Source organism: Clinocottus analis, unplaced genomic scaffold, assembly GCF_023055335.1.
Source record: "Clinocottus analis isolate CAN_PGR_092001 unplaced genomic scaffold, fCliAna1.0.p SCAF_12, whole genome shotgun sequence".
NCBI classification, from domain to species: Eukaryota; Metazoa; Chordata; class Actinopteri; order Perciformes; family Cottidae; genus Clinocottus; species Clinocottus analis.
The window spans coordinates 851792-878990 of NW_027175843.1; the positions used below are offsets into that span (position 1 = coordinate 851792).

Sequence of the window (27199 nt, forward strand, 5' to 3'; positions counted from 1 at the left end):
GATACGCACTGTTAATGGAATTAATACATCAACTCAGGGTTTGTCCTTGTTGACCGGCCGACACGAGGAGGAAAACTGGGAAAACGGTCCCGTGCCGTCTGTAGAAATGATGATTGTGGGAGTTACTGCTGTCTTTATAACATGGCAGTAGTATTACCATACAAGGAGCTATTATATTCACTGTATTTATGGACTTTGACATGGTGTGCAGCTCACTCAAAAAGTCTATTTTCCTCTTTGGCAACAAAGAAATCTCCACAAACGGATCCTCATTGAGCCAAAGCCTGATTTCCTCTAACTGTGTGGCACATAGTCTTTTATTAAAACTATAAAACACACATGAACCACACTGTTCTCTTATTACAATGAACACAGACACTGGACTTTATTTTTGACTCGATCCCACAAACACACAGAACCATAAATAGTCCAATAAACAACAACAACTGTTTTAGAAAATTATTTAGCCTCTTTTTAACAATAAAACGCTGTATTGATGATCACAGATTCACATCTTCTGTCACCATGAATGGACTTAGAAATTATAAATATTAAGGAATGCACTAAATAATTGTTGGTTTTCCTATTTTCATGGATTTGTTGACAACAACAACAACACTATATAATATCTCCAGACCTTTAAATGCAGATTGTAGCTTCTAACCATCCAACCCTGCAGCTTGGATGTGTGGTTGCTGGCAGTCATGGTCATGGTCTACTTGCTCTTTGTTCTTTGTCAATTGTAGGCTGAGAGATGCACACACACACACACACACACACGGACACACACACACACACACAAAGCCTCAGAGAAGAGCCAGATAGATGACACTAGAGGAGACTTCCCTTCAGGGACTGTCAGTAACTCTGCAGTTGTAATTGGGGCCGGTCCATGAACACACTTCCTGTCTGTCATCAGATCGAACAGACACACACACACACACACTCACACACACACAGACACACTGACCCACATTCATATGTACACAAGTGTGCTCGTATAAATAGACACACAACAAGACAAAGGGAATCCTTCAACTGCATAAACATTCAATATCCTCTCGCACACAAACACACCCCCATGACATGCACACACACACTCAAAAACCTGGCTCACAGTGTGTTTTGACTACATTACACATATACGCAGCAGCTCTCCTGTTTTCATCTCAACATCATCATCATCACCAATTTAGCAGCTGAATCCCTCCAAACAGGACATCATTGACTGAACGCCTCTTATTACCAGCTGTAAAAGTCTCCCTTGTGGGATTAATAAAGCTTGATTTAATTTGAAATGAGCTATGTGGACTCCCGTGTCTCTGGAGACCGCGCCCGGTGATATTCATCTCTCATTCTCTCCGAGACGTTTCATCTGTTCCTGCATCTCTCTCTGTGTCGGGTTATTAGTCTGCTGCCGTCAGCGTTAATGAGAGATGGGTCCCAAACGGTCCCGTCTCCTGTAAACCAGCAGTTTTAATGTCTGTACTGCAGCTGCAGGGCAAAAAAAAACGGCATGTTGATATGAATGAAGCTGGTAAAGCTGTGAGAACTCACCCCGTTAGAGCATGAATCATGATTTTACCCTGAAGAGTGTGTGATTACGAAGGCCATCCTCCCCCCCCCCACACACACACAGTTCATCACTTCCCGACACAAAACACACAACACAGATGAACAGACAGCTTTTCGCCTCCCAGCGGAGAAGAAGAAGTGAAATGAGCAGAATAAAGCACGTCCTTAAAAACATTTCGTCTCAACAAAAGGTGCGACAAAGAAAAGTGATGAGACAATAAATGATGTGCTGTGTGTTCATACAGCGGCTTCACTTCCTGCTTAATCATAACACAACATGTGTAAACACATTGTTGTTGTGCCTCTGCTGGTGCGGAGACGACAAGTGAGACATTTAAATGACTGCTCGAACAAAAGCAACATCATCTGCTTCTGTCTGTTTTCTGGCACGTGGCTGTTTATTTGTCCCTGTAGCCATGGAAACACACGGCACTGTGATGATGGGATGGAGTTCAAGGATGAGGTTGACTCATATCCACCCCCCTCAGGGTGGAAGGGATAAGGGAGATGGAGACGCTCCAACACCTCTCCCCGGCCCGACAGACACCGTCGCCCTGCAGGTCCTCGGCTTTTGAACAGCTGACTGAAACAGTTGTTCCTCTCACACGAAGACTTTATGAAGGCAGGAGAAAGCAAGTGCACGGTCAACTCACTGCGATACGAAGCAGGGTCCCCTTGACGGCCGCCCATCGGTCTTGCCGGCGGTCGATGACGAGGTTGAAACCCACGTCTGTCGAAGACAAACTGAGGCACACAGAGACACAACATGTCAACACAAAGTGCAGCGCCATGGTGGGAAGAGATCAACTTTTAACTCGCATTGACAAAAACAACATACAATGTTTGGAGTGTGGAGCAGCACAGACACAATCTAACAGTGTAAAGACACTTTTAACAGCAGAACAAAAGAGACAAGACACAAAACATACATGTAGTTTCCAGCTGCCGTGTGCACAGTACAGCAGCCGTGAGCCTAAGTGCTCGTTCACAGCTCCTTGTTTTGCTCTTTATCTTCTTGGACAGCTGGTGTGATCCATCAGAGGAGCTGCTGTGAAGTACCTCCAGACTCCCCCCTCCCTCCCTTCCCCTGCCGTCCTCTCTGGTCCCAGAAGAGAGGAGAGCTGTATGCTTTACACGCCGCCAACAATCAATGATAATCCCATGTGCAGACTCCCCCGTGTGCACTTGAACACCCGATGCAACCACAGTGCTGTCAGGACCTCGCGGCGAGGCCACAGCACTCCTCAGGTATTTGATTTCATGTCCATCATCCTGCAACCACTGCACAAGCGAGATACAAGACCTCCTCGGGACAATAAAGCCAACGTGAAGACACAGGACACAGCGCTGCGTCTCAGAGGTAGAGCCCAGTGTGCTGCCTGAAGGGGAGGGAACCAAACGCTGCAGACCACCACAGCCTGACCCCCCTGCACCGCATCCATCAGCCAGCCAATGGGACGCTGGGAGCTGCAGACACGGGAGCCTATCACAGGAGGGCTGCAGAGTGACGGACAGCTGGAGAAGCCAGTCAGCGGACGAAGGGGGAGGGGCCAGACTCTGTAAGCACGAGGGTTTCATTTATTAGGAAAACACAGAATGTTAATTCATGTCTGCCTCTCGACTTTATCTCACTGCAGCATTTACATTCTTAGTGCCACTCATCCTCTTTTCCCTTCACCGTTATCTGTTCCTCTTCTCTACCTCCATCATCCCCGTTTCTAAGCTGTGTGCTCAGTCACCCACAGAAACTCGTACAGCCACTCAGGCTTTTAAAGCACAAACTGCTTTAACCAAAGCCAGGGAGGAGAAGGAAGAGGAGGAGCAGGAGGAGGAGGAGGAGGAGGAGGAGGAGGAGGAGAGCTCTTACTGCCTCCAAGACATTTACGGCTCCGGAGATGAGACGGGGGAGTTTATGGTGAACATGGAGCACCTGAGGCTGAAGAATCAGAAGAACACAATGAAATAACTCTCTGCTGTTGTGTGACAGAAGAATATCTATTACTTATGTCCCATTTCAATTTTAATAATACAATAATAATATTGATCTACTTTGTTATTCTATTGGGACTGTGGGTGTAAATTAGGCCTTCAAAATGTAAATGTTGATTCGATGCACTAAAACAAGTTAGAATTTTTGTTCTGAAAAGGTTATTCTGAATATATAAAAGTGCAATAGTATAACGTCTTGTGTGGTTATCGTTTGTATCGTGAACAGACGCGTCTCGCTGTTTATTAAACCGTTTAATTCACCTGGAGATGCTGCACATGCATCAGTGTCCTGACAATAATTGGATTCCTCAGGACAAAGTGAGAAGCTGTGAGTTGTAAAAAGGCTTTGCCTCATGGCGACGCAGTGATGAGGGACATGAATGCATGAATGCTTTGCAGATGTAGCATCACACACACACTGCTTCTGCAACACACACTGCTGCAGCAACACACACTGCTGCAGCACACACTGCTGTAACACACACTGCTGCAGCAACACACACTGCTGCAGCAACACACACTGCTGCAGCATCTCCTGGTGTGATGAGCAGTGCAGAGAGAGATATTGCTTGAATATAACAGCATTCAATTAAAATCAGATTAAGCCACATGCATTTCCATTTAATAGGTTTCCATCTTCCTGCCAATGGCACCTTTTTAATATAAAACCAATCAGCAAACCTAAATGCATTTGTGCACGTACTTGCAAAGCCAAAGAGCGATGCATAAGAGGAGGGACAAAGGACCGAGCTATTAATTCATTCCTGAGTGTATTTAAAGATGCAAAGCCGAAAGTAAACGTATCAGGATCCAGAAAATCCTGCGACAAGACTGAAATTAATTCAACACTAAACACATCTAAGCTTTAATAAAAATAGACATTTAGAGGGAATTAGGGTAATATGTCATGCTATAGCATGTTTTCTGGTAGTTCAATGAATAAATAATTGATTAGAATAACCATATGGCACCATGAAGCCACCATTCTAAAACATGTCTGCCATTAATATTGATCCAAAGGTATTTGTTTCAGAGCAGCAGCAGCTGTTCAAGGGCACAGCGCAGAGTTGTAGGACGTTTGGCCCCCAGCTGTGCACCGTGAGCCCCGTCAGGTCCCTCAGGTAGCGCCGGCCATCTGCCGCTGAGTCCAGGACAGCTGGAGGCTCCGCCCCCTCCATTTAACACGGATGCAACATATATCTGCATGTTAGCTGTTTTTTTTTCATTGTCCCGTAAAACAGTTTATTAAAGAACATTTTGAAAAGTGAAATCCGAACACTGATGCCTGAATACGATAAGGACATTTGATTATACAGCTTGTTACTTATTGATTAAAGTGTAAAAAAGAGGCTGTGTTGACAGATTATTATTAACATCTTAAAGGCCTATAAGACATGAGCACACGGCGGCCTAAATCATGTTAATGCGAGACTTAATAGTGAGGAAAATATCAAAGAAGTAATGAAAGGGTAGAAACACGAGTCAGAGGACGGCTTCCAGGAGGAAGAGTTGGAGAAATGGTTTTGTACATTACCCCCCCCCCTCACCCTCCATGTCTGGTCCGGCTCTGTCCATGTGTACAGAGACAGTCTGCTGAAGACTGATAAGAAACCCTGGATTGGATTATTAATTGGCCATTTCATTAATACAGGAACCGCTCTTCCCCTGAAGATATCTATGCAATACACACCGACACTCCAACACACACTGACTGTCCCGTCCACAAACCCTCAGCCGCTTACGTCTCAGTGACGTTGTGTCTCAGTGTTCGCTGCCACCTGCAGGCGGACTTCACACACAAAGACTTCACTACCTAGAATCTTCATCTTTGACTCTGACCTGCATCCATCTCTTTGTATTTAACTTGATGTCTCTGCGTGTCTTTGGAGTCCAAACCCGGGAAACCACTTCTACTTTATCACACGAGGTCTCAGTGGATCCATGAACCCACACCATCATCGTCAGTGTTGTGTTGCTGCATTAAAAAGGGACAACATATGTTCCTGGTGGTGTTTTAAAAGTGTTACACGAGGGAGGAAGAGCATCGGTGGAGCTGCGGTGAGACGGCGAGCACAACATTTTACCTCGGCACGCTCGTCAGGTAGGTCAGCACGTTGTGAAACTCTCCGTCTGTGATCTCTCCAAACGCCGGGAATTCTGGGAACACGATGATGGGGCTGCCGTTATCTCCTCGACCGCCTAGAAAATTGAAAAAGGGGAAGATTAAAAATTGCCACATGAATATTTAAGGATTATCTGCATTGTGCATATCTCCTTTTGGATGATCAGTGAAGCAAAGGATAGTCTAATTTATGAGGCAATTTATGAGGAAAAAAACAACATAAACTCATAACTTTCATGCTGTGAGTCTCTGGGCTTTAAAAAAGAAAAGTGCCTTTTGATTTATTACAGTTAGAATAAAGGAAAAGAGAGCAATGACCACATGAGGGCACTGATGTTAAAGCTGCATTACTGATGATGGAGAATGAACAGAAAAACATGCAATATCACACATTTTGTCTATTTTTTCTCCTTTTAAAAACAAACAAAGAAAACTGTGGTTTGAAAATGTATTTTCTTCCAATGTAGATAAATTGTGGGGGAAGACAAGGTACCCAGTTGATTTATTATTAATAAACTACAATGTTTGCACTGAACAAATGGTATATTTATAATTATACATCTATATCTTTCCACAGAGTTTTACCTTAAAGCTGATGGTTTAATTCTGAACATTATAATCTGCTTCCTCTGGACTGTGTTTGTGTTTGTATTTCATAAACAGAGGACAAGCAGCAGTCCTTAAATTCTGATTTAAACATCCCCAAATCTTCATTAGTTTACAGAAATATGTGACATCATCACAAAAACCAGTGAGAAGAGCGCAGAGAAAAATATAAATCATGAAAAATCTCTCGTTGTCAGAAAAGTGTTTTGTGTGAGACTCCATTGCTCATAGTGAGAAACACACACACTCTCTCTCTCTCTCTCTCTCTCTCTCTCTCTCTCTCTCTCTCTCTCTCTCTCTCTCTCTCTCTCTCTCTCTCTCTCTCTCTCTCTCTCTCTCTCTCTCTCTCTCTCTCTCTCTCTCTCTCTCTCTCTCTCTCTCTCTCTCTCTCTCTCTCTCTCTCTCTCTCTCTCTCTCTCTCACACTCTCTCACACACACACACACACACACACACACACACACACACACACACACACACACACACACTCTGCCAGCACGTGTGACTGGAATATCAACCGGTCGGCCCTTTCTTCTCTCGTCACTATAGCAACAGCTAGTCATGGTTTCAACGTCTGCTTCAATATTTGTTTTGTTGGCTGCGGCCACGAGGTCAGCACACAGCACTGTACAGATTATACAATGTGTGTGGCACATAACAGGTGACCTCCGTGAAACGCACAACTCATTAGAAATGCTCTCGACCTGCAGATGCAGAGCAGGAAACACGGAGCGGAGGAGGAAACGGAGGCGCACGCGAACAGCTGATCATAACTGCAAGTATTAGCCCCAATTAATAACTAGACCGACACAAACCTCCGTACAGACTGATGAGCACAGGTAGATGTGGAAGAGTCACCTGAGAGGAAGGCAAACTGCTTCTGGAGGTCGGGGGCGATGTCGGCAGCTCGCAAGGGACTGCTGTCCATCTGCATGATCTCATCTGGAGGAACCAGAGAAGAGGAACGTTAGTGGAGATGTACAGAAAGGAGGAAACCTGACAGCCGTCAAAGAGATGCTGTGACATGCGCACAACAGAGAGAGAGGATGACAACGCAAACACACCTTCACCTTCATTGTATGGTGAATAAAGTCTTCAAAGTAATTGAAGTAAATGAGGGCGGGAGCTGCTTTACCTTCATCAAAACTTTAATTAACAATCTCCTATACTCATGCAGTATAACACAAGTTGAAGTTTATTCATCAGTCCTGACTCTTCAGGAATCAGACGGACGAGTAGCGTGATGCTCTTTATGCCAAAGTGTTTTAAATAGTATGAATATTCATGTGTTTTATAAGTGCAGAGTAAATAAATATGTCTGGGCTGATGCTGCGTGGTTCTATGAGAGTTTGTGAACTGATATATATATATATACACCAGTATATATATGCTTTAGTTTTGCTGTTTAACGCAGCACCCCTTTACCTCCATTCATTTGATTTTAATCCATTTTTTGGATTCTTTGCTGACCGTGAGAGCGTCTCTGAAATGTCCTAAAGACGGGCTGATAAGTGATAAACAAATGCTCACGTTGTGGTGAAATGTTCCTCGTTGTAGATAACGTACAGAGTTGATAAATCAACAGGCTTTTGTTGGTCCCCTCGTTCACCTTCTACAGCTATCCATCCCCCCCATGGACGTCCTTTATAAGGATTAAAATAATCAGATTTAAGGTTAAGGAGATGGGATTGTGGTTATTAAAGGGATCAAACTGGCAGCAGACACTCACACGGCAGAGGCAGTTTAGCGAGAGACTTTTGGGCCAGAAGAAGGACTGAATATGTTTTTATATCATCAAAATAGCATCACACATGTTGAACAATGTCACAGTGAATGTGCAAACTGAAGCACAGTGTATTTCCCGTGCGGTCTGTGGCGAGACACAAGTCGAGATATTTGCTCTGGAAAAAAAGATTGTGAAAAAGAGGCCGACGTCTCCGCCAGCTGCTCGGCCTCACGATTATGCATTCAACATAAAAGCCCCCTACAATATGGAGCGCATGCATTGATTTGTGTTGGTGAAACTGAACAAAAGATCTATGAGGTCTGTGCGGTTTCATCAGCTTCAGATCTCATTGAATAAACAGTCACGAAGGCGGCATCCAGAGGAGCCCGAGGGACAGAAGTAATCCAGAACTTTGTGTTCAGACGCCGCTGTGAGAAGCTGCTCACGTAGGTTTCGGTATCAATCCTTGAGGCATTTTTGGTGAGCAAATATTTGTGTATATTTGGCATCGATCGGGGCGACAGAATATCAGAACCTGAAAAACCGCTGCTCCCTCGCCAGCACATGGTTCAAGATATTTTAAGTTTAGTTACAGGCTCTGGAGTCGTCTGTGCCTTTGAACCTAAATGACCACATGGAGGCATGAAAAACAAGACGCATTTCTTCAGCTCGCTCTTTAATTTGACATAAAAGCACTTCCACACCCGCTATTGAGGTCGCCGAGGTCCAGACCTCTGTGTTTTCTGACTCAAAATAACTCGACTTATGCGCAGCGAAGAAGTTGCACAATGCCACGATGACCGACTCGCTCATGTGATCTCCGTTTGGAGCTCTTGAAACACTTCCCTATAAAACCCAAACGCACTTCCTTTCTTCACCGAGACACACGAAAGGAACGACGGCCAATCAAACCTCAGCTTTGAGAAGAGAAGAGGAGGCTGAGGAAAAGAAGGAGAGGAGGTGACGGAGATGAGAGGAAGAGCAGGTTCTGTATCTTCAGATTGTCTTGTTGATTATTCACAACATTTAGGACTGAAAGTAGTTCTGTTTAACTGAACATTCATGGAGTTTTTAATCTATCGTTATCCAATTATTGCACACTTAACATCTTAAAATGCACACATTCGATCACAAAAATGCTAAATATTTTGGATGTGCATGCCCCAAAACTCCAAGGTAAACTACATTTTTGGATCTCTGTATTTCTAAAATAAAGCATGGTCATCTATGAATGAACCAGAAAAGCCAAGAAAACACAGGAAGTACGACATTAGCCTGTCAGCATGGCTACAAACACACAATAGGCTGCACGTTAAAGTAACTATTTTGACTTTTTTCTCTATCTTTTTTGTCATAAGTAAGTATCACCATGTCATGCCCATGCTGGAAACATGTTAGCATAGTTAGCAGTTAGCAGCAGTGAATATAAAGGTTAGCAACTTTCAAAAAAGGTATCTTAAAGCTCATGGGACGCAACACCTGGGAGTCTAACTCGGTACTCACTGGAGCTCGGTCCGTCTCGGAGTATCACGACATATCGATCATTGTCATGTGGATTCGCTCTTCATCCAGTCAGCGTGTCTCTTTACAGACGCAGAGCTTTGACTGCGAGCGCTCCTCTGACTGCACTTTTAACAAACCGACGAGTCTTCCGTTAAGTCTTTGTTTGGTCATACCTATCAGGTTACCCGGCCTCAGGGTGCATTGAAGTTTATTGCACGCACACACTCATGTGTGTGTTTGAGGACAGGATTCATTCAAGTGTGTCTTCTTGGTCTGGCATTTTCAGTCTCCTGCCTCCTTTAAACCCTTTTCGTTGGAGACCAGCTGGTGCCATGTCTGTTGTGTCAAAACAACACCAATCAAAGTTTTTAGCTGCTCAGCGGACTTAAAGGACCACACCTGTGTTTCAACATGTGTAAGCCCCTTGACTCTCCAACACGTCACATGACTGGGATGTTACAGAGCATACCAGTTTAGATCATCTCCCATCTAGCATCATTTTAAACAAAGTAGTGCTGTGAGAATCATAAATGACATTCATATGGCCGGCGTTTTTGTCCAAAGCAATTTATAATAAGTGCATTTATAGGAACAAAAACTAATAATACAAGAGCTTTAATTCCTCTCCTGGTGCAGTAGCTAATACGTGCAATATCCATTACATTTAAGTTCTTTCATGCACATTTTTATTCCATCTGTATATTTAATATTCTTGTTACGGTTCTACTGTTTATTTATATTACTTGAGTTTTATCTTTATTTCCTTGTGAGCAACACCTTTGTTACTTCTGCACAGCTTCTGTTGACCTCACATTAAACATTAAACTGTTCTACAAAGACACACACAGACACACGTGAACACAACGTCTAGTAAATTGTACATGTCACACACAGGCTGATAGTTAAAATTACTCATCAGAGCAGCAACCTGTTGCCTCCTCTCCTCCACTGGAAAGGTGTGTGAGATGCAAAAGGTTGCACAGGTTCATCTATAATACATTAAACCCAACCTGTGGCTGGACAAACGCTGTAGAGCGCGCAAGCTAATGGACGGTAGTTAACATGTATTGATTCGGGGGAGCTGAGTGGCTCTCACAGAGATGATATTCGAGACAGTTTCCTCTTCTTCTTTTCTTTCAGTGTCACCTCGAGCGTGGGTGTGCGACCCAGAAGGCCTCGATGACAGAAGCCGGGCGAACGAGACCAGACAAACGACCGCATCTTTGATGTTTGCAGCTCGGTGAAGCGGCGCTGCTCTGTGAGTAATGGCCGCTCGCTGCCTCGGGACACAAAGCTGCGACTGTCTCTCCACCTGCAGAGCGCCCACAGGCCGCACATGGAATCAGGTTCACACAGAAACCTCCACCAGTTTCCTCTTTCTGACCCGGCCTCACGCACTCGGGCAGCCACGCCTCGCCGCCAGCGACTCCCACACATATCAAACCCAACGCCCCCCCCATCCATCCATCCAGGACAGCAGAAGGATATTCTGTTACTGGGAGGGAGAAAATAACCTCCTGAAAGACGCCAGGTTTGAGTTTTAGCCCCTTTTTTCACACTCTTTACAGTTTTCCTGTGCTCCTTTCTTCCTGCAACTCTACGTTACTTCTTACCAAACGTCCACTCAAACGGTTAGACAGTATTACGCAATCAATACCTGCCCAGGTAACTAAGCCAGTTGTAGATATTCCTCTACATAGAAACCACGCCAGTGTCTCAGGGATCTTATAAAAGCACAGTAATTAGTGATTATGTTAAAAAAAAACATGTGTAAATACAAATTATTGTATACAAAGGTTGCAATGAAGGGGGGAGGCCTCAAATTAATGTTGGTGTGTATTTTATGAATACTTGTACTGCATATTTCATGGTACACGATTAGAAGATACCAGTATAAGTATTTGGTGCTTTAACCGTGCAATAAAAATGGCAGATACAAACTATACTATACTTCTTCCTGCTAAGACTATTCCACACACACACACACACACACACACACACACACCACCTGCTGGTTGAGGCGCTAATGGTCTTTAAAAGGCTTAACGATGGGGATTAGTGTCCACTCACGCTCACGTTTGTGGGCGACGAGTCAAACATTATTGGGTCACAGTCACACACCTGGACGACTGACACAGTCACACACCTGAAACCTCTGATTCAACAGCTCATAGAGACCGGACGCCTGATGGTACTCTGTTCAATGCTCAGTGCTGCACAGGTCAGGGTCGGGGGTCGAGGGTGGGGAACAGACTGGACACCCAAAAACAAGAAAAAAGTGGGGGCATCAAGGGGAATTAGGGGCTTACAGTCATGGTCAAGGAGGAGGGGGGGGGCCACCAAAACAAAGCACTAAAGAGGGCTGAATAGAGACAGATGAGTCCAAATCAGCGTGAGAGGGTTCAGATGAGGGTTAAAGAAGTCTCAATAAATAAATAAATAAATAAATAAGGATATGGTTTGTGATCAGAAAATAACAATCTGAATGAATGACTCCGAAAATCTATATGAAATCAACAAAACGCAGTAGAAGTCTCCTCTGTACTCAAAACGGGAACATAAACACATTTACCACTGGTCCCGTCTAAACATAGTGCAGTAATGCATCCCTCTTGATCATTATCATCATGTTATCTACACCACATCCTACACACACACAGACACACATTACACACACACACAGGACACAGAGTGTCTGTGATTTACAGTTTATTCTTCTGCATGTACGTTTAAAGAGATGGAGGAAACTGCACAGCCGAATGAACAGAACAGGTGAACTCAAACAGGAAAAAGGACACGTAGAAGATGTGCACAGAACCAGATTGTGCTCCATAGAATAAAGGGATGAAGGTATAAAGCATGGGAAACCTACCACGCAGCCAGTGGCAGCAGCGAGCAAAGCGGGAGAATCGTTCCACTTCCTCCAGAGAGATCCGAACATGAGCTCCACTCGTCTCCACTGGCCACAAACACACATCCAACGACCTCCTCGTCTCCTCCTCTGTGACCTCTTCCCTTTCATCATCCATCTCTTCTCCTCTCTCTGCTCCAGTCTCCCCTGAATCCGCCTCCGTCTCACCTTCCCCTGAAGCTTCATTTCCCCCAACTGCTGCTGGACTTTCCTCTTTCTGTTCATTGCTAGCAAACAGGGAATCAGTTGCGTGTCCTGTACTCACACACCGGTGAGGCTCCTCTTCACCTGGGCGCTCGTCTGAGCCGCCGGTCACCTGTCGGTCTGAACTCGGCTCCAAGTCCACGTTCACGCAAAACCCGGAGTCCAACTCCATCTCAACGTCCTCCTCCATCAAGGAGCCTGAATCTGCCATTTCCTCTCCCCCCATCCCGCCCTACCAGCCCACGTCTTGCTCCCTCCTCTTCTGCAACGCTTGCAGCTTTGCAAAACGCTACCGCCGCGACGGCTCCCCTCTCATTCTGACTCCACCTTTTCACCCGACTCCGCAGTCGGCCTCCCGCTCGGTGCCGGGCTGCAGGTGCTGTACAGCCTGCAGGACGTCACTCAGTGACTGAGGGGACTTCCTCCTGCAACCTCGGGTTACCTTCCTCGTACAGACAAAAGCAACAGTGTAGCACCCGACCCCACCCGCGCTGCTCATTCTGCTGCCCTTTCCCTCCCCTGAAGAAATAATTACTTGACCCCTCTCGGTTGAACAGCAACGCCTGCAACCTGCTAATGATTGATGAATGATCTCTGAAAAGGCATCCAGCTCTGACTCTGGAAACAGGTATGCATGCTAAGTTATGTCACGTTGTGTCACGGCGTTATAGGAAACTGCTCCCAGTCCGTTCCCGAGCGCTCATTTACCTCGGCCAACAAAGCGCTCGCTCCTTATCAAGGGAGATGTGGACCAAAAGTACAAAGCCTCCATTCTGACCCGCAGCCCATTCAAACACTGCCTGCATCCCCGTTTAACCATTCACAGACTGTATCCATTCAAAGCCCCTATTCTTTTTTATAAAAGACCCCATTCTTACATATTTACTGAAAGACTTGCTTCTAATGAGACGTCTCAAAGAAAGACACTGTGTCTTAGCAGAATGTGGTGATTTAGCTTCAATTTCAATGAGTTACGTAAAAGATTTCATCTAAAAACAAGCTAATAAACACCAATTTCAGCTCAAATCTACAAATACTAGCTCAGTGTGCTAAAAGGTTTGGTGTGTGTACATGTATGCCTGCATGTGTGTGTGTGTGTGGGTATGAAAGCTTGCATCTGGAAGTATGTGTGTGTTGTGTGTGTGCACGTGTGGGGGTTGGGTTTAATCTATGTGTTTGCTCTATGACCAAGGGCAAGCACGAGGTTATCAGTGTCATAAACCTGGAGATAAACACGAGAGCCATTAGGTTAAAGAGCCGAACAACTCAACGTGAACAAGAGGCTCAAACAAAGAGGCAGAACACTCAGCGTCTCGGTCCCATAACACACCGTCGATTGTGCTTTTTGTGACATGAAGCCAATGAGCGAGTAGCAAGAATGAAGCAACGAGAGCATCAGGTACACCGAGGAGATGCATCTTCAGTCTGCACAAAATGCAAGAATACGACGTTTAACATAACTTGTGATGAGCGTAGCTCGAGTCAGCGTCAGGCGGAGCAGAAAAATACAAAACAAATATGACAAAGAGTTAGAAAGGAGAGAGTTGATGCCCTTCATCTCATCTTGAAGCTAACAGCTCAAAGCTACGATCACAAATAGTAGGAACGTTTGTTTTTTCTGACCAAGAGCAAGTACTTACATTTAAGCACTTGCTAACACACAGTACCGATATGATACTTCATAATACCATTAAGCTCTATCAACTACTTTAAAAACATGCTTCTGCAGCTGGGTGGCTTCAGAGTAGCAGCATCACTACGAGTACATCAGTATTGGACCGGTGCATCTCCACCTCACAGCGCAACACACAGACTCTTACCCAGAACCCTCTCTGTGTATTTGCATTGCGGGTTTTAGAAACAGCGATGCCAGGATCAAGACAGAGACGTCGTCGGTATCAAATCAGTAAAATGATAACGTGGCAGAGAGACGCCCACCCTCCGGTTGCCCCGAGGTCAAAACCGTCAGAACTGTTGCCGATGTCGTCGTTAGCGCTCTTGGCACCGCTAGTAGCTTTAGCTGCGAGCCGCAGGCTCACCTGTTCAAAGCTGGGGAGGTTGTAACTGTTTCAGTCACTGGCCAATCACACGTCTCCTTAAATTTGAAGAACGCTTGGCTGTGATTGGCTACGAGCAAATACACATTTGTTTTCCTAGATCTGGGCACACAAAGGATTAATTGCAGGTATCGTTTGACTGGAGAAGTTTCCATACTCAGCTCGCAGGGTTTTGGCAAGAAAGAATAATATGTGTACGAAATAAAGAGACGTCCTTGTTAAAGATGTTTGTTTCGAGTGTCAATTCCAGAACGCACTGCATTACATTTTTCTTTTTTCCGCCAGAGACAAGTAAAGTTTCTTTGGAAACAGTTTAATTTGTGCTTCTTATGAGATCATTTTAAGAATCAGTCGTATGTGGAACAACTTGCAGATCAATGTTTTGTTATAAGTGACTTACATATGCAATCAACCACACACACACAAATATTACTTAGCATTGCTAAGTGTCTTCAGCCGGTAACAACGTCTAGGTCTCCAACATAGTTCTTCTCTAGTACAAATTCCCCTCATGGCTAATGATTTTAACAGAGCTGAAACCCCTGAAACTACACCGCGTGAGGTAAAGACAACATGCACACACTGTCCTGGAGCTGCAGACACACACATGCAATGCAGAAGTGCCACGCACAGCAGTAGCTCTGAACATGAAGTCACCTTCAACCGGGGACAGAACGAACATAAACCTCAGTGAGAGACCAGAGACATGTACATTTAAAGTACGTTTTTGTACATACGTGAAAAGGAAAGCTCTAAGAAAAATATCCTACAGACACAAGATTTTTTCCAGACATTGCAAAATACACAAGCATCCTACCCACACAGACAGACACACAATTTCCCCGTATAGGTCTCCTGACTCACTTGTCTTCAGCGGGACCATCGGTATCCCGCTGTCCCAGAGAGAAGCGCTCCTCCTGGCTTTGCTCACCATGCTTTCCTCCCTGCGTGTTGTAGTGAAACCACAAAAAGTCTGTTTCTATGCAGTGGAAAAAAAAAAGTGGCCACACTCTTCCTGACAGACAGCAACGTGAAAACTCAGCAGCTTTAATCAGCAGTTCCCGCTGCTCTGCAGCAGCTCGTCTGCTGGGAAGCTGCCGTGCGCTGCAATTTCTGCATATGTTGAAGAATCTGTTACCACTACAGAAAAAAAAAAACCTATCATTGCAGCTGCAAAGATCTGGGGGCTGGAAACCGAAGCGTCTGTTTGAACTGCGCAGTCACGCACAAACCGTTGCACACACAAGAGACACACACAAACAGCCCAGTGGGGAGCAAGGGAAGCCCACAGGAAACACTGTGTGTGTGTGTGTGTGTGTGTGTGTGTGTGTGAGGCTCTGGGCGTGATGCCCTGCAGAACTCTGGCCAGAGCTTCAGTTGGGAAAACTGCACACAAATGCACACACACATACACACACAGGCATGAACACTGGAAAATTGCACATAAGCATGCAGAGTGCTGCATCACACACAGGCTGCTGTGCTCTTTTGCTCTTACCATCCCAGCCCCTCCAGGAGCTCCTGCGGCTGGCCGGGCTGAAGGGGAACGCAGAGCCCAGTCCAGAGACGTCCAGGTTCTGGATCAGGTGACTGAGCCGGTTGACCATCCGGCTGGACGCCTCGCCGCCCTCCCGCAGAAACTCATGCAGAGACATGAGAGCAGTCTGCTGATCTCAGGCACTCTGTCATCCAGCGAGACCCCTCGCTGCCCCCGCAAAGCTCCGCTGCACACTCTTAACAGACTCCAAGTCGCAGCCCCCAAATGCCGGCATGGGAAGGACCTCACTTTGATGCGCCGGTTCACTCGGAAATCAAGCCCACGTGATCTCACACGCCTCCTCTGAGGAGATGTCTAACACATTGTCCTCTGCAGTGCCCCATTGGGGACTCGGGACCCAGCAGTGCAGAAGCAAAAGAAACAGCTGAGTCACCGTCTGCACCACCTCTGAAACAATCCGTGTTCACACTGGAGGTGGGAACGGGCCCGGTTCTGCTCCCCACAAACACACACGCTCACTCTGAATGCACACGCATACCTCGTCGCAAGTGCAACTATTGACGAATAAGAGGAGCATCGGTTTCCAAGGAAGGAAGGAGGGAGGGAAGGGGGGGAGGATGGAGGTGAGCTGGAGCAGAGGGCAGCCGGTGGAGCACAAATCCCCTTCTGCTGCTCGGGCTAATTATATTCCTCCACTCCTTAACTAATCTGCCTTTTCTTTCCCTCTTTCTATCTCCCCCAATTCTTTCATGCATTCAATCCTGCATGGAAATTGCAAAAACCTCCAACACTGAAACTTTGTGAGGACGTAAACCGCTCAGAGTGTGTTAGTTACTGAGGTGGAGGAGCAAAGAGGGTTCTCTTTGATGGGAGAGTGTTGGAGGTTGCTGGCAGGCTTTTCAGTTTGTGTGTTTGGCGAGCAAAAGGCAGCTTGCAGTTTATAGGCTTAGAATAGCGATGAGAGGCACTGCACTCTCACACTGAGACACAACACCATCTACTACCCATAACCCTCCATCTCTGTCTCGCTTCTCCTCTCCTGTTCCCCCGTTAATCTGGTTTCTCATTACGGCATCACCCACTTCTCATGTGTTACTTTATCTGTAGTTTTGCTCTCACAGGTCCATAAACCTGCCTGTTTGGAGACACACACACACACACACACACACACACACACACACACACACACACACACACACACACACACACACACACACACACACACACACACACACACACACACAGCTCATGTCTGCCTGTGCTAATGTAATAACCAAAGCTGCTGAAATCAACACCACAAATCATTAAAACATGACTAAGAGTCTACAGCTATGCTAGTGACGCTAGTTGCCACAGCAATGATTTGAGCTAAATATTAGTCTTTCAGGTATTTTGTCATAAAACATCTAATTTTTGATCTGACAATATGAAAAGCCATGTCCACTTTTTTATTGAAATGTCTCTAATATATCAACCTCATGGTGGCGCTAGAGAAAAAGAATATCAAGGTCAGTAAAGTCGGTAAGATTCCTCCTCTGGGAACCATGAAACTCCTGGACATTAGCATTTAAAATAAGGCTTTAAATTCCTCTGCAGACAGTTTAAATTATATTTAGTTTGATTAAAAATACATTTCAACCCTCACTAAAATGCAAAGACATGAATTGAGATTGTTAAGTATTGCTGCACGCTTCCTGGTGTCTTGCTGCTGACGAGCCTGCTGCATCCATCTGGCCGTACACCTGCCCTGCCTGTAGGGATAACAGCACAGCTCACCTAGGCAGGTTGAACCCCTGACCTTGAGCTGATAAGTAACCTGACTCTGACATCATGGCGGCAATAAAGTCTCACGTAGATCTGATTTATAAACAAGCTTCCTTGATGTGCTTTCAATCCAAAACTAGGCCTCAGGGGAGCGTTTGATCGATAACAAACGACTGAGATTGAGTAGAAACCATGAAGTCACGGGACAGCTGGGCAGCCTGCAGCTCAGATGCTTTCATAAACCTCAGCTCCTGCTTCCTCTAACAGCAAACACACACATACTCCCACATATACGTGCAAAGAGGTGTGAATACATACTCGCATGCACAAAAAAAACGCCAACACACATGACACTATTCCTGCACATCGTATGAACGGCTCCCCGAGCGTCCCCGCTGCAGACGAACACATTCCTGCTGGGAAAGCTGAGACCTGCGACTCACTGAACTGGATGTGTCGCTTTAAATCAACTGGAAGTAGGTCAAATGCCCAGTCAGAGTCCTGGAGAGGACATTTTTGATTAAGGCTGCAAGTAACAATTATTTTCATTTCACTGATTAATGTAGAAAAGACAAAACCAAAAAGCTCGCAGCAGAGATGAACATGCATCAGGGTGTACAGCCATGCTATCACGGTGCTATCCCCGTGCTATCACGGTGCTAACACGGTGCTATCCCTGTGCTAACACGGTGCTAGAACCGTGCTATCACGGTGCTATCCCTGTGCTATCCCCATGCTATCCCCGTGCTATGCCATGCTATCCCCGTGCTATCACTGTGCTATCCCCGTGCTATGCCCATGCTATCACCGTGGCGGTCCAGGCTGAAATATCTCAGCAACGATTGGACCAATAGCCATCGAGTTTTGTACAGATATTAATGGTTCCCGGAGAGAGGAAGCATTCTGACGTTGGGGATCCTTTTCCTGTAGCGCCACCAGGTCAAACTCAAAGTGATGTATATTAAATCATGAAGGCACATTTCTCCACACCCTTGGATTATTGTTGTATCACCTGAGCACAGATAAGATGTGCTAAACATCTCTGTCCACTTACTGATCAACCACACTGAGATGGATCGATCGGATCGCTGCCACCAATTAGAAATAGAAAACACGGGCAGTGTGGGATGAAAATAGATCTTCCTGAATTTTCATCAGTTTGAGAATATTGCATCTTCAGACACGTCAGTCAGAAACCATCCGATCTGATTAAGAGACAAGAACTTGTTCTCTAAGGGACCAGAGAAGTAATTTACAACATGACACCTCCTTTACGGCGCGGGAGAAGCTATCAGTGCGCCAGATTAGACGATGATGAATCCTTTTCATCCTCACTTGACTTTGTTTCCCCAGAGTTTCTCTGAATCTTCCTCTCCCTCACTCTCCCTTCCTCTCTGCTGTCTTCAGTGATCAGTGTTTTGTTCTCTCTGAGCCGATTACAGCTCTCCTCTTCCTGCCACGGCACAATCCTGTCACATTTCCTCCCAAACAAAGCGCTACCAACGATGTCTGCAAATGTTCACTAGAATGTTGCACACCTACTGCCTGCACATATACAAACAAATACCGTTTAAAAAATATAATTTTCATGGAATTTCTTTTTTTGCATCATGTCTGGAGTCATGCAGCTCATGGTTGTCTTTCAGAGATGTAGTTTGTTCTGTTTTATTCCTCCAGCTTCGACATTTTCATGCCCCCTCCTCGCACAAGTCCACCCACTCACTCACTCATTTACTCACTGCCGCCATACTTTCACCATCTGTGGTGGAAAGGAAGAGACACTATTCAGAGCCCACTACGCTGTATTCATGATGATTGTAGCAAGAGCCTCATCATTATTGGAGATAAAAAAACATGCAAAAGTATATACAATATTTCTCTTCCCTCTGCATTCATACTGTAGCTGCACATACAAATACAGCTAAAAATAATCATGGTCTGAAAAGTGACCACCACATATGAGACTCAATGGCAGCTGTGGCCTCGAGATCCATCCAACATCACTGATCTCCAATGAATCTTTATAAATGGATCAGAAAAGAAAGGAGACGCTGACAGATTCCTGTTAGTGCATTTGTTAAATTAAAGAGAGAAATATGTCCTTCAGTCCGTGAAGTCCAGAAGCAACGTCGAGACATCACCTCTGCAGTCTGGAAAAGCTTCCCGTGTCAACTCAAAAAGGCTCCGAAATAGCTTTCTTTTTTCATGACTGCGTAATGACAGACATAAAATGTTTCCCTGCAGCCGCTTTGACTCCTCAGAGCAAATATGAAAGGCCAAAAATAAACCCACAGAGTTCAGCTCTGCACAGAAAAGCAGAGAAAAGCCTCGACAACTAAAATCTAAGAGGTGATGTCACTCGTGAAGTAATCAGTACAGGGTTACAGTGGAAATAGGACTATATATATATATATATATATATATATATATATATATATATATATATATATAAAAAATGTAACCCATTAGGGTGGAGCACTGAGAAACTGTAGTCAGTATTACATATAACATATAATACATATAGAGCTGTCTTTAGTAGATGTCATCATCGACGTTGATGGGAAACCAAAGATATTTTTTCCAATTTCAGTGTCGATATTACAAATGAGTATTAATGCAATTCAATATTTGCAATAAACAATTATAACAAAGGATGCTTTGCCCTTCATAACTGAATTATCTGACTGCGATACAAATGATTTCAACGCTTGTCACAACACTAGGTTTTCTCGTCATAGATTAAATAAAATGACTCAATGTCACATTTTCCACAACAAGCTGAAACTGTGAAAGCCAGTCTCGTGACAAAAGAACAGTTTAATGGCAAACACCACCCTGGCTCGAGGCTGAACAGCAGGTTCATGCGCCTGTTAAAACTGGTGTATTTTCCAGTAGAAATTAATATTTGTGGCTCATGATCATCCTGCATTTTCTTTTATAAATAAACACTTGTTTCAAATCTGATGCAGTTTAAATTTAACCAAACCAGAGGTACAATATTGTCACGTATTGGGGCTGAACACAGATTAGTAATTCACCTATAATCATGTTTCAGACAAACGTGCATAATCCTCAGCAATGTTAAACACAATGACCGGGGATTATAGCTGTTGTTGAGCATGCTGTTGCCACCCACCTATGCTTTGAGTGACTGTCCTCAGCCTCTCCAGAAGCTCGCCCACAGCCATCTCCTCTGTCTTCATCCATAGGATCATCCTCCAGAGGGACAGTGGAAGACCAGCTGCCCAGCCAACAGACACTATTGCAGGAAAAAGAGACAGCTTGCCTGCTTTTTACCTGACCGGCACTACGGAGAGTAGATGATGCTGAAGAGGACGAGAGAGGGGGGACTGTCGTGGTGGCAAGCCGAGCCGAGCAGAAGGGCAGAGGGGGGGATGCAGAAGGGTAAACCAGCCCAGGATGCGACTGCCTGGGAGCTGGCGGGTACGACACACGGCTGCTGGAGGAGAGGAATCTGGAGGAGAGCGAGGGGTTGTGTGCAGCACGGGGTGCTTGTAAGAAATGGATGCTTTCGAGGATGCTGCCGAGACGGACGAGGGGAGGATGCTGAAGCTGCTCCGGCTGTCACAGCCCCAGCTGCAGCGACGAGTCCTCCGCGGGGGGGAGCAGAACGCAGGACGCCGAGGATGGAGATGGAGATGGGGAGGAGGTGGAGGTGGAGAGGGAGGCAGCCTCAGTCGCACAAGCATGCTTCAGCCTCAGCACACATGATGGTGCAAACCTGGGCAGACCTGGAAGACATAGAGGAGGGGGGAGGGGATTTGAAGGTCAGCCTTACAGTATCACACAAACAGCTGATCCAACAGCGACATCCAGTGTGGAGGCAAAGCACTACAGCTGCGTCATGAAACATCTTCAACCACAGAAACGTGCACAGCACGAGCACTCGTCATGCAGCATTGATTATGCTGCATTGCCACCATGTGACGACACTTAGCTATGACAAAAAAAAAGGAGAGCAAATTCCAGTTGCATTTGAATGAAGGTTTAGGCTAAATTCAGTTAAACTCTACACAGATCAACACATCATGGATGCTGAACACATGATGTATAATGTTTACATTTAAGTTGCACACTACTTCACCAGCCAAATAACAAAAGTATGAAACCATGTTATGGATTATACTATTTATACAAAACAACTTTATTCTATATCTACACATATCTCTCTGTGTATATATTCTCTGCAGGTTCTGTAAGTGTGTAAATTAAGTATGACTAGATGAATGGCACAATTAAAATTCATCATCTCTTTTCTGAATTAGTGCCTAATACAGTGAAGTTGATAATGCATACAAGGGGGAGGAGGTGTTGAGTTGTGAAGACGTCATCTTACCAGACCTCTGTGCTCCCCATCTGTGCATGAGACTAGCAGCTCGAGGTTAGCCACAGGAACTGCGACTAGCATAAACACCTGTATTTCACACCTGTATTTGTGCAAGTATCGGGGGTCGAGTGACATCAGGAGTAATATAGGCGCAAAGGTTGAACAAGGAACACGAATGTGTGCAATAAAAAAAAGACTCTGCATCAAATGTGATAGTTTTTAACTGTGTAACAATGTTATAGGAGCTAAGCTAAATTAGACGAGCTGAAACGAGGCTAACGTACCGATTGACAGGAGATGAGGTGCAGGTGTGCTGGCACGTGACGATCACGTGACTGAGGACCGGCGGAAATTGACTGACGGTCAGGGATAATGGCAGATAAACGTGCAGAAATGATATGAAATGTATTCAACACAGGTCACAAATGTTTTCACTCTTTCTTTTTTATTACAAGCAGAATGACAGGACAGCGCTCTGCCCCCTTTGCTACAGTCAGGCTGGCAAAAAGTCAATAGCTGAACCTTTTTAAAATCTGGATCCAAAAACAAACAAAAAAAAAACCAAGTTCTCAAAAACCTGTTTAGTAATACAAACAGTGCTGTACTGAAGGTATGATGTGAGGCGCGCTGCTCGGAGCACAGGAGTCCACATTTTTAGACGTTTGCCAAGCTCGAGGAGTGACAGGATGAGCGCCTGCAGCTCTGCTGATGGACGTAGAAAACGCAGTTTGACATTCTGGTCAGCAGTAGAAAGCTGGTGCGAGAAACCCAGTTCAGATAGAGGCTACAGACAGTCCGTTCCTAGTCAAGTTATTTGGTCACTTTTTTTTTTTTTCTCACCCACTACATTCTTAGAAAAATAACTTGTGAGGAAGAGTGAACACGTATAGGCCCCGAGACATTAGACCTTGTTTTAGGGGGAGGAAACAAAGTGCAGTGTGTGTGTGTAGACCTATTGGTACATCTCTAATGAATCATATCATGTATATGTTGCTCTAATTTTGGTTACAAACCTGAACACACATTCTAACACAGTTAAAATATAGTCTTCTCTCTGGGATACAAAAGTAGCAAAAGAAATATTCAATGTGGACAACAAAAAAAATGACAGTCGTGAAAAACGGAGCTGTGAAGGGCTCAGATAGATAAACGGTGTCTGAAGAATGGCTCCAAAGAATTCCCCATTACATTGTTAAAGTAAAATAGACCTTGTATATATAGCGTTATCATGGTAGTGTATGTGACATGTAGAATATGTCCGGATACAGTATGGCAACGGCACAGTGAGGTGGGACACTGCATAACAAGCACCAAGGCCCTTCGTCTAATCTACTGAGGTCAGGACGTTGAGCCGCCAAGTCCAAACACTTGTGGAGGCTTTTGAGTGAAAACTGAAAGAGACAAATCCAGACCTCCAACCAAACTGAAAAATCACCCGTGCCCCAGTAAAAAAATACCGATCACCTGTTATTTGAATCTATACATGTTGGCAGATGGTGATGTGTATGAAAATAAACTGTACAAACATACAAAAATGCTTCTGAATCTGACATTCAAGACTTCCAGAGTCAGTCACTCACTCGCTGTGCAACAGGACAGATATGCTTTGGACAAAGAGGACTTCGGATGTTAGAAATGCAGAAAAGCGGTTCATCCATAATGAGCTACAATCTTCGGCTGGAGGACATGATGGACAAATCAGTTCAACATCCTACTGATTTGATTGTGACATCGCCGCTTCAAGTCTCCCTCCTACTAACAACAGGCTAAATAACATCCCTTCTCAATACAATATATATATCAAAAGTATTTTTTTAAGTTACATCCATACATCAACAGTGACCGCCATCAATAATTTTAGAACAATACAGAAGAACTCATAGATAAATGCGACACATAAACCCTTATAATGACAGCATGACATCAGCATTCTTACATTGACTTTTGCATAACACGGAGCATGGCAGCAAACACAAGCATAATGCAACATGGGGGACCAGCAAGTCATTGAGGACATCCATAAATAAAGACTTGGCGGGAGCGGGGGTACGATGTGCTCATTGTCGGGAGAAAGAAAAGGTGCAGTGATATGGTTCATGGTGGATGACGTCCGGGACGAGGGAGGATGAGGAAGAACCGAGAGAGAGGAGCAGATCCGCATGCTGCAGGGAGATCCGACATGCTACACTGGCAGATAAGAAAAAAAAAACAAAAGTCCACACAATCGTGACGGTACAAGAAGAGGAACAATCGACACACTGTACCAGACATGTATGCCCTCTGAACCTGACAACTCACACACGTGTGTGAACTGACTTAGAAATATAATCTACTAAAAATCCGTATCTATGAATTAAGGCAGGGTGGCGAGTATACTGCACATCCCTCTTCAGATTCCCCCCATTTCCCTCATTCAGCTATATGCAATTATGTGTGTCTGTGTGTGTGTGTAAGGCTTTGTAATACACTTCTACTTTTTTATTGTTATTTTGTCTTTTTATTACACCTTTCTCCTTTGGCTCCTAGCCTGCTGCTGTGTGGCTACCTGTAAGGCAAAGGTGTGTCACATACAAACATACAGTAAACGGGCAAATTCATGCATACACTCGCTTCACATGCACACGCACACACCTAAAGGTGGGTGAGCTCGATGGCCGCCCCCTTTTACTTGGCCAGACCACAAACTGTACATGAATGTTCTCAACAGACATCAACGAAGAAGCAAACGGGACGTGGAGGAACAGGCAAGAATGTGAGACTGAAGATGAGGACAGGGAATAGAAAAAGGCCTTGACGCGTTGAAACAGTTCATTAGTGCATGAAACAAAGCACCGTCGCCCCTTTTGTTCTTACACTTGTTCAAGTAAGAGTTTGGGAAGGAACGTGGTTGACACTACGCTGAATGAGATGTACCAAAGTATGAAGATGAGGCGTCGGGGCTACGACATGTAAAGGGTTGTTCGCTCAGGTGTAGCCCAGAAAATGCACATGGTGAGCTCGGCATGGAGGCGGGAGGATGCACGTGAACCCTTTTGTTTGTGTCTCGCTCTATGAATCCTTGATGCCGTCTCTCGGTCACGCGGCTTCTGCGTCTTCAGCCACGCGAGATCCACATGCACGTAGTTTTTTTTTTCCCCGAGCTCGCGCTTTGCGTTCACACGGAGGTCTCGGGCCCCGGAGCGTAGTAGGCGAATCCTTCTCCTGAGAGACGGAGCATGTAGGGGCTGAGCGAGCACAAGTCTGCTGCCCCTCCAGCGTCCGCCAGGCGGACCAGTAGTTTCTGAGGAAGCGGGTCCGACCCGCGGAGCGACAGCGTCTCCGCGGCGCGGCGCTGGAGGTGAGAGGAGTCCGCGCTCGGGCCTTTGTAGGATCGGTGAGAGGACAGCGGCGTCGACTCGGCCGCGCAAGCCAAGGACAGCTTCTCGTCGTCCTACGGAGAGATGGAGATGGAGGAGGAGTCGTCACGAGAAACATCCAAAACCACAGAATCAGGGGGGAAAAAAAAGGAAAATCAGAAGAATTGCAGCATGCAGATGAAATCACGTGTGAGTGAGAATAGATGTGAGATGGATTGATGCTCGAGGTCAAACAGCTGGGATTTATTCAGAAGGTTTAATGGGTTTGTTTTATGTATCCAGATGTTTTGCTTTAATGGTTAACGACACCCTGTTATAGACGCCGGACATAATTTACTGATCAATGATGAGGAACCCTCTGAATGTTCCCATTGTGATTAATAGTTGTGACAGATTATGAAGCGAAGACATCAATTACACTTGCTATTTCCTCTCTCAACACCAGATGTCATCAGTATTCCTGATACGAGACGGTTCGACTACAAGCTGCCTGGGCAACCTGGAGTTTCATCCGTGACATCGACCTCCTGGTGACCCCGCCAAATAAAATAACCTAAGTCACTAACTAAATGTTCGTCAAATCTGTATGAAACTATAAAAACCAGCTCAGACATCTCAAAGTTCACAGCTAAACCTTCAGCGTGAGCTCCTCTGGCTGACTTTCACATCAGTCTTGAGCACCAGAGAGGAGTCACAACAAGCCTGGAGTCCACCTGACAGGTGGAAATAGATGTTAAGTATCCTGCCAAATTCCTCAATTGGCCGCTACCAACTCCCATCCCACATTCAGCGGAAAGCCCAGCATGCTTTGCAACCCGCCAGTCCTGGAAGTAAATTTGACGACAGGAAAACGTCTTGTGTGGATGCAGGTTATTGAGGCCCAACCCCCTCAGCCGGAGCCGTGCAGCACAGCAACATGCCCATGCGGCGCAGAGCAGCAGGAAGCATCGCGGCGGCGGCGGCTTCAAGCACCCGCTTCCCTTCGGGAAAACGCCCCCTGTGGCCATTACCATGGTGTCCCTCGCCCACCTAGCGGGGCGCTCTCTGGGGTTTGCTGGGCGGGGCGCTGAGACCGCGTGACGTGGTGGAGTCATAGTTCCTAGCCGCTGTTTCTCCACTGTCTCCCTCACAGGTCCTACCAGGGTGGAGCGGGTTCCTCTCGTCGCTGGCCCCTCCAGGGGCCAACGGGCCCTCCGGGGCCCCCGCTGCCCTTACCTTCTGTGGGTGACGTCAGAGGAAAGTGAGGCGGTAAATGAACCCGTTCAGACCTCGGGTCGTGTATCCAGACACACTCACTTGCCATCGGCTAGCCGGGTGTTTGATATTTGTGGAAAACTGTGACCACGTCAACTAAAGTGAAACTATGGGTTCACAGCATTAGCTTGAAGCTATTAGCACATCGCACGCTCTTTACACTAAGAGTTTGACGCGGCAGTCAGCGATAAGACTTTTATGTTCAGGACGTGAACCCTGAATGTGACTTCAGATAAGAAATGTTTTGAAAGAAAGACATTCTGCAAATTCGACTGATTTGTTTCTGG

General features: G+C 45.5%; 2 protein-coding genes across 12 annotated transcripts in view; both read right to left on the reverse strand.

Moving 5' to 3' along the window:
• mcf2lb (mcf.2 cell line derived transforming sequence-like b) overlaps positions 1–21393 on the reverse strand; it is a 33396-nt gene extending 12003 nt beyond the window's left edge. For 4 of the 6 annotated variants that reach the window (XM_068572229.1, XM_068572228.1, XM_068572226.1 and 1 more), the window contains exons 1-4: positions 21091–21393; positions 7150–7233; positions 5649–5763; positions 2229–2319 (exon numbers count right to left, since the gene is read on the reverse strand). In XM_068572229.1, coding sequence (XP_068428330.1) covers positions 2229–2319; positions 5649–5763; positions 7150–7233; positions 21091–21169 — 369 coding nt within the window. In that variant the 5' untranslated portion in view covers positions 21170–21393. Of the gene's footprint in view, positions 1–2228; positions 2320–5648; positions 5764–7149; positions 7234–15556; positions 15665–16190; positions 16570–21090 lie in introns of those variants that run through there. The other 2 variants (XM_068572230.1, XM_068572227.1) reach the window with 2 other exon arrangements.
• A 1383-nt stretch (positions 21394–22776) lies between these two features.
• LOC137782673 (phospholipid-transporting ATPase IH-like) overlaps positions 22777–27199 on the reverse strand; it is a 29682-nt gene continuing 25259 nt past the window's right edge. For 3 of the 6 annotated variants that reach the window (XM_068572181.1, XM_068572180.1, XM_068572183.1), the window contains one exon: positions 22777–25732. In XM_068572181.1, the coding sequence (XP_068428282.1) occupies positions 25457–25732 (276 nt within the window). In that variant the 3' untranslated portion in view covers positions 22777–25456. Of the gene's footprint in view, positions 25733–26668; positions 26877–27199 lie in introns of all 6 variants that reach the window. The other 3 variants (XR_011077302.1, XR_011077301.1, XM_068572182.1) reach the window with 2 other exon arrangements.